This window comes from Spinacia oleracea, chromosome 5, assembly GCF_020520425.1.
Source record: "Spinacia oleracea cultivar Varoflay chromosome 5, BTI_SOV_V1, whole genome shotgun sequence".
Taxonomy (NCBI): Eukaryota; Viridiplantae; Streptophyta; class Magnoliopsida; order Caryophyllales; family Amaranthaceae; genus Spinacia; species Spinacia oleracea.
The window spans coordinates 36685418-36697838 of NC_079491.1; the positions used below are offsets into that span (position 1 = coordinate 36685418).

Here is a 12421-nt window from a genome sequence, read left to right on the forward strand (position 1 = left end):
CGTCCGTGTTTCTTATCGAGGAATTGCTCAAGCTTCTATGGCAAGGTATGTGTTGTCGGGTAACTTTAATAATCTATGGAGTTCAATCCCTTGGATACTCAATAGACCGTTAAACACCCCACTCCACTATGTGTTAGTTCAAACCTTTGGATACTAACATTTAAGTACTTAGCCTACATTTTACTGCTCAGTTTCTCTTAGCCTCATACTGCTTTGCCTTAGTGGGGGATTGTAAATGATAATGCAAAGCGTTTTAATTTCGTAGTACGTTGCGTGGAAGGATCAGTTTGATCCGCGGCTGATCAGTGGCATACTTTCATAAACGCAACCACGCTGTGGCATTCTCGGTTGAATTAAGGGAGCTATTTGGTTTTAGGTTCCATTCATCAATAATCACGTGATTTGGAGTTAGTGGGAAGAAACATCCTTTTATGTGTTTTGATTTTGTTGGAAACTTAATTTGCTTACCTAACCTCAACTACTTATATATTCAAGATATATAAGCTTTCCTTCCAACATACAAAAAACTCACGGAAAAATTATTAACCCAAAAAACACACTATACCAAAAACACAAATCCTAAACCCCATTAGAGATCTGAGCAGTTCTTGAGCAGTTCCACCTTTCAAGTTCGGGTGCATGGATTTGAAGGAGAGTTGTGTTAACCTTGGGGGGCGTTCGTCACTTGAGAGCTTGTAACGGTAGTGGCGAAATTTTCTTCTAAGTCAGTGGCCTCCATACCGTAATATCTTATACGACAATTATTCATAAAATTTTGGTTTCAACAGTTACTTTTCCTACAACGGGCTATAGCAACGTCAAGGTCGATGCTTCTCTGTCATGGTTCCGCTGACGTAGACAAAATCAGCTTTTCGTATTGTTGATGGTGGCGGCTTCTCCTTTATATTTAAGGCCATTAACCTGCAAGAAAATAGAAAGAAAAAAAAAATCAGCTTTTCGTATTGTTGATGGTGGCGGCTTCTCCTTTATATTTAAGGCCATTAACCTGCAAGAAAATAGAAAGAAAAAAAAAACGGGCGAGCTCTTCAAACGTTGTTGTCTTCCTTCATAGCATCACGACAACCGCGAGATCGTATCAACACCTTTATGAAGTGGCAGTTCCTTCCTTGAATATGGGTGATTCCTCCGTGCCTTCACTTCGAACAGCAAGAACAGAAGCTAGGGAGGCTTAGTAAATAAGCTCTGCCTCGTTACTCTCGTCGGTCAACTTCGTCTGCAATGATGTAAAAGAAATAATCACGGGGGTTATTTATATCCAGAAGTTGGTCCTAGCTTCCAAGAAGTTTTATGTGAGTATGGATCAAGAAATGTAGTAGGTATTTTAGTCTTTGCAATGTCAGTGATGATCATAAAGTAGATTTGGCTTCACTTAATATGGTTGACAAGGCTGAAAAATGGGTAACAAGCTACTTAACAACTAAAAGAAATGTGGATTGGGGTGAGTTTTGTCTGGATTTATCTGCTAGGTTTAGAGATAATAGGGGTACCAATACTGTGGAACAGTTCAATAAATTGCAGCAAACTGATTCTATTGAAACTTACCTAGACAATTTTGAAGATTTAAAATCTGATGTTATAAACACTCATCATGGGTTACCTGAAGAGTTTGTGTTGGAAAGCTTTATTGGGGGTTTAAATCCTACTGTCAAACCCTTTGTTAAAGCCTTTAGACCCAATACAATTGCTGAGGCAGTTGAATTTGCTAGATTACAGGAAGAACAACTAGCAGCATGCTCACAGAAAACTTATACTACTAGACCATTTCACTACAATCAGAAGCCTATTCAAGCCATACCTTTGAACTCCAATAAACCCACAAATACTAACCTACCTGCATTACTACCTACACCAAATACAAAACCTACTCAAATGACCAAATTCAACCCAAGATATGCCAAGAACTTTAGGCACATTCCAGCAGATGTGAAGGCTGACAAAATTGCTAAGGGCTTGTGTTATTACTGTGATGCACCATATGACAGAACACACAAATGCCAATTCAAAGAACCACAGTTGTTCACTGTGGAGATATCCAGTAGTAATGAGGATAAAGGGTCAGATGTTAGTGAGGATGATGGGGATGATGAGTTGGATAGTACTTGTAACACCCTGTATTTTTAAGCATATGTTATTACGATTATTAGCGTAATTACTATTTAATCTTTATTTCAGATGGTTTTAAGACGATTTTAATGCTTACATTTCTAAAACCGATTTATCAAAAATATTTGCATATTTATTCTAGTGATAAGTTATTTTTTAAAAAAGTTTATGATTATATAATAAGTTGTTTTACAAAGAAGTTTAAATTCTAAACTTTTTTCCAATGAATTTCAATGCCTAAATTATTATTTGGGCCCGAAAATTTGACCCATGTTTCTGAAAATGTATCAAATGAATTGAAATTACGAAAATACCCCAATGAACATAAAACCACCAAAAGTCCTTTCTTTCCCCCTTTCTCGGTGGCATTGTTTCCATGGAAGTCAACCAACACTTTTACAGATGTTTCAATCATACTCCATTCTAATATCCAATTCACTGATTCACCCACAATATTAAGAAAACCACCGGAATTGTTATGTATTAGTCACCCATTTTCTTGCCCAATTGTTTACACTTGTCATTTTAGGCTTGAAATTGAGCCCATCAATGGAGTCTCCTTGAACTCTATAAATAGCTTTTCTCTGTTCAGTAAATGGCAAATTCAAAACCCAATTCAATTATGGAGCAATTAACTCAAAAACTCCATTGTTAAACTGGAAGTTTTCTCCTCCATTTTATTTTCTTTTTCGGCCACCAAGGCCCCCCTATGGGCCACCGCTGCCACCTTCTGCCGTCAAGCCTGCCACCACCTCCGACTCGTCGCCACCTATTTCTCGTCGAGTCCACCACACCGCAACCCTCTTGTTGATGTTGCATCATACTTCTGCGGTTCTGCCGCTGCTATGTCGTGGTTGTTGATGATATTCTCTTACTCCTACATCTTACACCTTACAAGGTGAAAGTCTTTAAGCCCATTTCTTCCTTTTAAAACATTTAACTATGAAAGCCCAATACAAGCTAGTTAAATTTTCTACTTCCTACTATTACGTATTTTAGTAAAATAAGATAAGTTTTTAAAGGAGTATTATTAATGTTTTCCAATACTAAAAGTAAGAGTCTTAAAAGATAAACCTTTTTACAAAAGAGTTTTTATAATGTTTATTTTATCTAATTAGAGTAAAAATGGCCACTAATTATTAATAATTGTTTATGTGGAGCAATGAGTTTGGAAAATAAAGGGTTCTGTGTTTGGGACCGTGAAGGCTATTTATTATGGAGCATAGAGCATAGGACACTCTAAGGTGATTATTAAGGAAAATCGGTCGAGGTAATTATTATGTCCAACAATTATATTTATGCCTGTATCTAAAAGTTTTATTATGTTATTTTTGTGTCCAACATCTAAGGTTATATGCCCGTATATTATTTGTGATTATTTGAATATTATGTGATTTATGTGATGATGATATGATGTATGAGTTAAAGTTTTATGAGTACGATTATGTTAATATGTTACTATTTTATGATGTTAATTGTTCGGGAATAATTATGATGTATTTATAAAGTTATTTTAAAGAATTAAATACGATGTTGCTTTTGTAGGCTTGGAAAAGTGAATTGAACTAGTAAATGGGCAAGTTACAGGTAGAGGCCATGTTAATGTTAAAGTTTGGGAAACAGTTCCCCCCTGAAAAGATGTAAGAAAAGTTTCGCCAAACCTTGTACTTGCCAATGAACAGTAAAGGAAATGATTCCTTGCCGACACAGTTTTCAAGATAACGAGATTAAGTTAGTTATTTCCGAACAATAAATGTTAATTATTGATGTGCGCCAAATGATTTTCAAAATAAAACCGTTTTAACGGGCTGGAGTAATATTACTGAGTTTTCCACTCATTTTTGGATTTTTCTGTGTTTTTCCTGTTTTCTATTTTTATGATGATGCACATGTTCGATTAAGGAGCTCAAGTTGCTCAAACGAAAGTTATTACTGGAGTCAATATTTAATTATGGGGATATCGAGACGAGTATTTATTTCTTATGGAAATCCTGTTACTGAGGTTGTTATAAGAATATTGATTTATATTTTATCTTGGGAATATTGTATTATTTGTGGAATGTTATTGAGGATTATTTTATTTGTGGGCCCATACCCACAGGTCCCAGGATTAATTATGCCTAATTCCGTTGCTAATGATCAGTTAAGTACGGTTTATTACCGATAATTAAGGAGCCGAAAAGTCGGGGCGTTACAGTACTGGAGTAGCTGAACCAATTTTATCCCTTAATGCATTGTCTGGCAACCAGAATTTCCAAACAATGAGGGTGACCAGGCACTAGGAATAATAAATTGTTCCATGTTTTGGTTGATTCTGGAAGCACTCACAACTTCTTGGATTTGGAGTTAGCTAAGAAATTGGGATGTGCTATTGAATCCATACCTTCTCAGCATGTAACAGTAGCTGATGGCAATCACCTAGCATGTCAACATGTCTCCAAAGGGTTCACTTGGGCCATGCAAGGGAAAACTTTTACAGCTGATATGATGTTGATATCCTTGGGGGGTTGTGATATGGTTCTTGGAGTTCAATGGCTAGCAACATTGGGCCCTATTTGTTGGGATTTTAAAGCTTTGCTTATGGAGTTTCACTTGGATGGATGTCAGTTTGTCCTACAGGGTATACACCCACAGAAAGTGAAAGTGGTGGAGGGTGCACCTTCAGCAAAGTTGTTCAATAATGCAGTCCAGCTTTGTTTGTTACAAGTAAGGGATATGTCCTTCCAACCTGTACAACAGTCAGCCAATCAGTAGCATAAAGACAGTGAACTGAAAGTTTTTTTGAAAGAACAGTACAAAGACATATTTGCTGACCCTGAAGATTTGCCACCTCACAGGGGGTATTTGATCACACAATTCCATTAGAGCCTAATGCAAGGCCAGTGAACATAAGGCCTTACAGATATCCATTAAAGCAGAGAGATGTGATTGAACAATTAGTTTAAGATATGCTGGAAAGGGGTGTCATACAGAACAGTTCAAGCCCATTTGCATCTCCTGTGGTTTTGGTGGGAAAGAAGGATGGTACCTGGAGATTATGTGTAGATTATAGAGAATTAAACAACAGAGCCATTAAGAATAAGTTTCCTATACCTGTTATAGATGAGTTAATTGATGAATTAGCAGGTGCTTCAGTGTTTACTAAACTAGACTTGAGGGCTGGTTACCATCAGCTTAGAGTTCAAGAGAGTGATGTTTATAAAACTGCTTTTAAAACACATTCAGGTCACTTTGAGTTCTTGGTTATGCCATTTGGTCTAACCAATGCACCTGCCTCATTTCAGAGTTGGATGTATGATGTTTTTAAGCCCTTACTCAGAAAATGTGTTTTAGTCTTTTTTGATGATATACTGGTTTACAGTAGATCCAAGGAGCAGCATTGGTCTCATTTGGCTAAAGTGTTTTAGTTAATGAGGTGCAATAAGATGTTTGCCAAAGCTAGTAAGTGTTGTTTTGCTATTGACAAGGTTGAGTACCTTGGTCACTATATTTCTGCAGTTGGGGTAGAAACTGATCCCAATAAGATAGCTGCTGTGGAGAGTTGGCCTGTTCCAACATCAGTTAAGGAATTGAGAAGTTTTTTAGGGTTGGCTGGGTATTACAGGAAGTTTGTTATGCATTATTCTCTCATCAGTAAACCTCTAACTGATCTATTGAAAAAAGGGGCTTTTGTTTGGTCTGATACAGCTCAAAATGCTTTCACTACTCTTAAGCAAGCTTTGGTTTCTGCACCTGTGCTAGCAGTTCCTGACTTCTCTAAAACAGTTGTGGTGGAGACTGGTGCCTCAAATACAGGTATTGGTGCAGTTCTGATGCAGGATAATCACCCTTTGGCATTCATCAGCAGAGCTTTAGGACCAAAGTGGCAGAAATTATCTGTGTATGAAAAAGAGTTGCTTGCCATTGTGTTTTCTGTTCAGAAATGGGAACACAATACTTGATGAGTTCACATTTCACTATTAGAACTGACCAGAAAAGCTTGAAGTGGCTTCTTCAACAGAAGGTATCCACACAATTTCAGCAATTTTGGCTTTCTAAACTCATGGGATTTGACTATGACATCCAGTATAAATCTGGAAAAGAAAATGTAGCTGCTGATGCCCTTTCTAGAGTGCCTGGAGCTACTATTTTGTGTATGGCTATTTCTGTTGTAAACTCAGATCTTACTGCTTTAATCAAAGCCAGTTATATGTTGGATAACTCTTTGTTGGCCATTGTTACTAAGCTGCAGAATGGTGAATCTGTTGACAATTACTCACTACAAGATGGTTTAGTTAGGAGGAGAGGAAAACTGGTTTTAGGATCAGATTTGGTTTTAAAGAATAAGGTGATAAATTGGCTGCATTCTTCTCCTGAAAGTGGTCACTCAGGAAGGGATTTAACCATTAAAAGGGTGCAAAGTCTCTTTTAATGGAAGGGCTTGGCAACAGATGTGAGGTTCTTTGTGAAGCAATGTAAGACATGTCAATCTTCCAAATATGACATTGCAGCTAGTCCTGGTTTATTACAACCTTTGCTAATTCCTGAAGCTGTATGGTTTGATATTTCAATGGACTTCATTACTGGTTTGCCTAAATCAGGGGGAAAAGATGTCATTTTTGTTGTAGTGGACAGGTTGAGCAAATACAGTCACTTTATGGCTTTGTCCCATCCTTATACTGCTATTCAGGTAGCTCAATCATACCTTGATAATGTCTTTAAACTTCATGGTTGGCCAAGGAGCATTGTCAGTGATAGAGATGCCATATTTTTGAGCCAGTTTTGGAAGGGTTTGTTCAGTCTTCATGGTACTGAATTCATGTTGTCTTCCTCTTATCACCCTGAGACTTATGGTCAGACTGAAGTAGTTAACAGATGCTTAAAAACATACTTAAGGTGCATGTGTAGTGACCAACCTAAGGATTGGTCTGCTTGGTTACTAGTGGCTGAGTGGTGGTTCAACACTCACTTTCACTCCAGCATTCAACTCACTCCTTATGAGGTAGTCTATGGACAACCCCCACCATTGCACCTCCCTTATCTTCCAGGAGAATCTGTTGTGGATGAAGTGGATAGAAGCCTTCAAAGAAGGGAGCAAATGATTGATTTGGTGAAATTTCATCTCATAAGAGCTCAAAACAGAATGAAACACCAAGCTGATAAAAAGAGATCTGATAGAACTTTCTCTATGGGAGATTGGGTCTGGTTAAGGTTGCAACCCTAGACAGATCACTGTGCACAATAGAGGGAATCAAAAGTTGTCCCCAAAATATTATGGACCTTTCCAAGTGATTGATTGTGTTGGTAAGGTAGCTTACAAGCTACAATTACCAGAGTCAGCTAAAATTCACAATGTGTTTCATGTTTCTCAATTGTAGGTGTTTCATGGGTCTTTGCCAATTGCAACACACATACCTGCTTGGCTACAAGGCAAGGATTCTTCTTTGGATCCAGTTCCTGCAGTAATTTTGGATCATAGATCTGTGCAGTCTCAAAATCAAACTAAAGTTCAGTTGTTGGTTCAATGGGAATATACTCTTCCACATGATGCTACTTGGGTGGATGCTTCCACTTTTCAGTCCAAATTTCCTCACTTTACTGTTGTGCAAACTTGAGGACAAGTTTGTTTAAGGGGGATGGAATTTTAAGGAAAATTGTACATAAGTCAAGGCTTAGAAGTCAATACGTTGACTTTACTAGTTAGCATTGACTTTCTGTTATTTTTGTAACTGAATTCTGTTATGCAATCCGTGGTTAGAGTTACTTGTTTTTCAAGCTAACTAAACAGAATTGTAGTATATAATCAAATGATGTAAGCTACGTTTGATTCATGAATATATTACAACATCCCTTTCTAAATTATCCTTTCTTAATTCTCTTCTTCTGTTTCTGAATCTTCTTCTTTCTTCTTCTTCTTCTTCTTCTTCTTCTTCTTCTTCTTCTTCTTCTTCTTCTTCTTCTTCTTCTTCTTCTTCTTCTTCTTCTTCTTCATTCTGTAAATCTGTCACAAAGTTGACAACAGGATCAAGTATCATGTAACAAACTTATTGCTTACAGTCTTAACCAGATGCATATTGTATTCGTGTTAGTTTAGTGAGATTGTTTGGGTTGCAGGTTTACTTGTGTGATCTCAAAGTTACTATTCTCCTTCTTACAACATCTCATGTTCCTAGTTGAGTACAACTTCTCTGTCCAGTTCTCAAGGTAACTCTCTTGGAAGCTTTTCATTGTTTCTGAAGTCAAACTTGAGCGGGATATGAGAATTGTAATCTTTCCAATTTCCCGACAGATATAAGATATTGATTCATTAAGGAACTGTCATAGAAAGAATGGTGGTGAGGGAGAGACTTGAGGTGAAGGGTTCACTTTGGAGCTACTTTGACCTGGTAGTTGCTTGTTTGAGTTGGTCAGGTGAGTTTTTGTTGGGCTATATGGAAAGCAAGGAATTGTTAGACGTGTGTGGAGAGAGATGGGAGCCTCATTGCACAATTATTGGAATAAAAATGTCAAGAGAATAATGTGCCAGCGTCTGCGGGAGTTGGTCTGATAATCAACACATATACAAATTTTTTTTGCAAGGTAAGATGAATAGCCCTACCGGATCGGAACCCCGCACGGGTCAACCCGCCCGGGTTAGCAGGCTAGACACTTTGAGAGTGGGGGGAGTGATAAGGGGAACCCTCCCTCAAAGTGCCCCTAGTGGGGATTGAACCCCCAACCTTTTGGTTGGAAGGTGAAATCCTTTCCAGTAGGCCAAGACACACTTGGTTAACACATATACAGATTGTTTTGCGGAAAATCGTACTGTTGTGATTAAGTAACAATCTTATACGGCTTATGTACTGCAATTCATTACTTCAGATTTCAGAATATATCACTATATCAGATTTATTCATTTCATATAATAACCCTTCTTCAGAACGGACTCAACTCATTTTCATACCCGGTATCAGATATAGAAGCACATACCATGTAGCGAAAACCTTATGCATGACGATTTCCCAACAACAAGACTAATTTCAAGGATGTCAAATTTGAAATTTCGCATTTGGGTGCCCTTTTAATTTATACGGAGTACCACATTTCAATATTCAATTTAAACCCAATATGGCTAATTCCTCGAATCATTCAAATTTATAATCAATTATTAGATGTGAACTATATCATAAGCAATTCAATTATATTGCAAATGAATTTTATAAGTTAATAAATTCATTCAATAGTAATAGCAAAACGTTCTAATTTCATTGATATCAAAGCAAAACTATATACCAATTCCGTATGAATCCAACATCAATTGCAATAATCCAAATACTAAATACCCAAAACCAAATTATCAAAACCCAAATTTAAGAGCTGGTAAACTTAGTAACAGCCTTAGTACCCTCAGAAACAGCATGCTTAGCCAATTCACCAGGCAAAACAAGCCTAATAGCAGTCTGAATCTCACGAGAGGTGATCGTGGGCTTCTTGTTGTATCGAGCGAGACGAGCAGATTCCTGAGCAAGCTTCTCGAAAATGTCATTCATGAAGCTGTTCATTATACTCATCGCCTTGCTCGAGACTCCGATATCAGGGTGAACTTGTTTCAGAACTTTGAAAATGTAGATTTTGTAGGATTCTACACTCTTCTTTGATCTCTTCTTCTTAACGCCTGTTGATGGTGCTGTTGCTTCTTTGGGAAGCTTCTTCTCAGCTTTCGGCTTCTTTTCAGCATCAGATGGATTCTTCTCTGCTAGCTTCTTTCCTGCTTTAGGGGCCATTGATATTGATGGAATTTAAGGTTTTGAAATTACAGAGAATACAGAAATTGCGGGAGAATGAGGCAGTGGGATTTTTGGGGGAAATGGGATTTGGTATTTATAAGAAAAGATACTGAACGGTGATTGGTCCAATTTGAGTGACACGGATTAAAGGATATCTGCCGTTGATCATTTTTAAGTATTCGATAGACGGTGAAGATTAGTTTCTAATATTTAGGGGGAATGTTTTGAAGGTTTTCCTATGCTGGAAGTTGAAAGTGAAATTTATGACCGGTGGGTTAATGGACCGACCAAAAATGCTACATATACCCAACTAGTTTGAAATCTGGGTACTGATTGGTCCAAATTTTTGGTGAATAGCGTTAAAGTTGAAGAAAATGTGAGAATTCTAAGGTGATACTCTTATTGGAGGATCACCATAGTGTTTTATTTATTTTACTTTTTTATTTTAATAAATACATTTTCTTATTTTTGTTAAACGATTTGTTATATTTGAAAATCATTTTCTAAAATACATATATTTCTAGAAAACAAATCCCAAAAAATTAAAACCACTAATCCCCATCCTAATTAAGTTTACATCCAACCCTGAACACCACCGTCGACGCTGTTGACCGCCGAAGGTACCGAAAAACGAACATCAATTTGTTCAAAGTCTAGGAATCTCCATCCCTTCCAATAGGTGGTAGTCGAAGATACCTAACTATTTGTGTTGCGATATCGAAGATTGGGATGGTAGTCGGCTATGGTTGTCGTCGTCGGAGAAGACAGAAATAGGAGAGAGGGAAGAGAGGGGTCGCGGCAAAAGGGGAGGGGGACCGGGGTGGTGGTGGTCGACGTTAGATGGGGAGGGAAAGAAGTTTTGGGTAGGCAGCTCGAAAGGATGAGAGGGGAGGGGGTCATGGCCAGAGATCGGCGAAAGAGAGGAGGGGCAATATGCGGTGGTCGGGGATGGGGATGTGTAGTTGTGGTGGTCGGCGAAGGGGGAGAGGGGAGGGTAGCTTTGGTGGTATGGTGGTCGGGGAAGGGGAAGGGGAAGGGGACGAGGGAGAGAGGACGGGCAATATACGGTGGTCGACTGGTCGGAGTTGTCGGTGGATGAGGAAACATGAAACAAACGGGTATATGAATTAATAATTTGGTTTAGCTCAAAAGTAATGTTGTCGGGGCATAGGTTCTGTCTAAATCCCATAGAGTATGAGGGAAGTTGGGGTTCAAGGTTCGAACCCCGCCAACAACAAATGTTACTCATTTTTTTGTTTTTACATTAAACATTTTAATTTAAGTTAGCTTTTACTTTTATTTTTGTTATCGTATTTTTCAAGGTATCTTATGACTTCTCGTAATTATTTTAGGTAAATTTTCTATAATCAATTATTGTATTATGACCTCGTCTTCCTTAGTGAAGAAGTTTCTAGTAGACAACTCAGTCCATTGACTATTTCAATTAAAATAATGTTAATGATACAAAGGTCTAGTTCAGTCAAATATAGTCTTCAAGTCAATATGTTTTGGTTAGCCTTGCTTATGTTTTATTAGTATCATGTTAGGATTGTTCGTTTAATAGAATCATGTTAGGATTATTATTGATTTAGTATGTAGTACTCAGCTTTGCTGATTACGTGATTTTGCTTGTGCATGTTGATCATGGCTATGCCTTATTGATCCTGTGATGACCCAATCTTTGGTGAGCAATCTCTAGGGATCCATAAGCATTGTCCATTGCAGGTTTGAAGATGATGCATCACTGGGGTTGGGGATCTGGAGAGATTTGTGTAGTCGTTATTTTATTTCATTTGAATTTGGTTTTGTTGAACTTGTTTTAATGGACTTGAATTTGATTTGAACTAATTATGTCGACTTCGGTTTGTTGGTTTTGGGTAGTTGACTTATTTAAATTATTAAAGTTATTTATTATGTTTTCCGCTGCAAAATTCTGAATAAGCCGAAACGTTTTCACACGGGCGATAATACCTTGATAATTCTCTATAGTTATATTTATAAAAAGGGTTGTTTTATAAAAAGGAGAATTGTCGGGGTGTTACAGCCCGCGTATTGTAGAGGCATGTTTTGGGTTGGAATGTCTTCCACGCAGAGGAGTGAAGGTAAGAAATAGGTTGTTTAAAACTCAAGTTAACTTACAATGTAGTTTGGTTACATTTATGAAACGGTACGAGCATGCGTTGAAGATTAAAGCCGCGGAAGAAGCAGATAAAAAATTTAACACAAGGGGAGCATGGGGATGAATTAAAACCGTGGTGGGATCCTGCAGCACGTAATGTATTTGGGCATCGTAGATTACAGCCAAGGGAGAACAATGAGCGAGAAATTCTACGAAACGCACAACCTACTGATGAAGATGAAGAATGTATAAAAACCCTTGTGGATAAGCGACGTACGAGCATGGGGAAGAATAGACGTACTGGTAGTTATGATAAGCGTCTGTCGAAGAAAAAGTTAGATGTTGTTGTAGCTAAGGAAATACCTTCAAGGGAGGTATGTAATAGTATAAAATAACATAATTTATTTATTATGATTTCACACATTTGAGTATG

At 37.7% G+C, this 12421-nt stretch overlaps 1 protein-coding gene across 1 annotated transcript; it reads right to left on the reverse strand.

Annotated features, from left to right (window-relative positions):
• Positions 1–9452: 9452 nt before the first annotated feature.
• Positions 9453–10163, reverse strand: LOC130461117 (histone H2B-like). Its single transcript, XM_056829060.1, has one exon. It carries the CDS (start codon positions 9864–9866, stop codon positions 9453–9455), a length of 414 nt encoding a protein of 137 aa, XP_056685038.1. The 5' UTR covers positions 9867–10163.
• Between the last annotated feature and the right edge of the window lie 2258 nt (positions 10164–12421).

Coding starts and splice junctions, on each gene's coding strand:
- LOC130461117 (XM_056829060.1), bottom strand. CDS start 9,866: ATGGCCCCTAAAGCAGGAAAGAAGCTAGCAGAGAAGAATCCATCTGAT.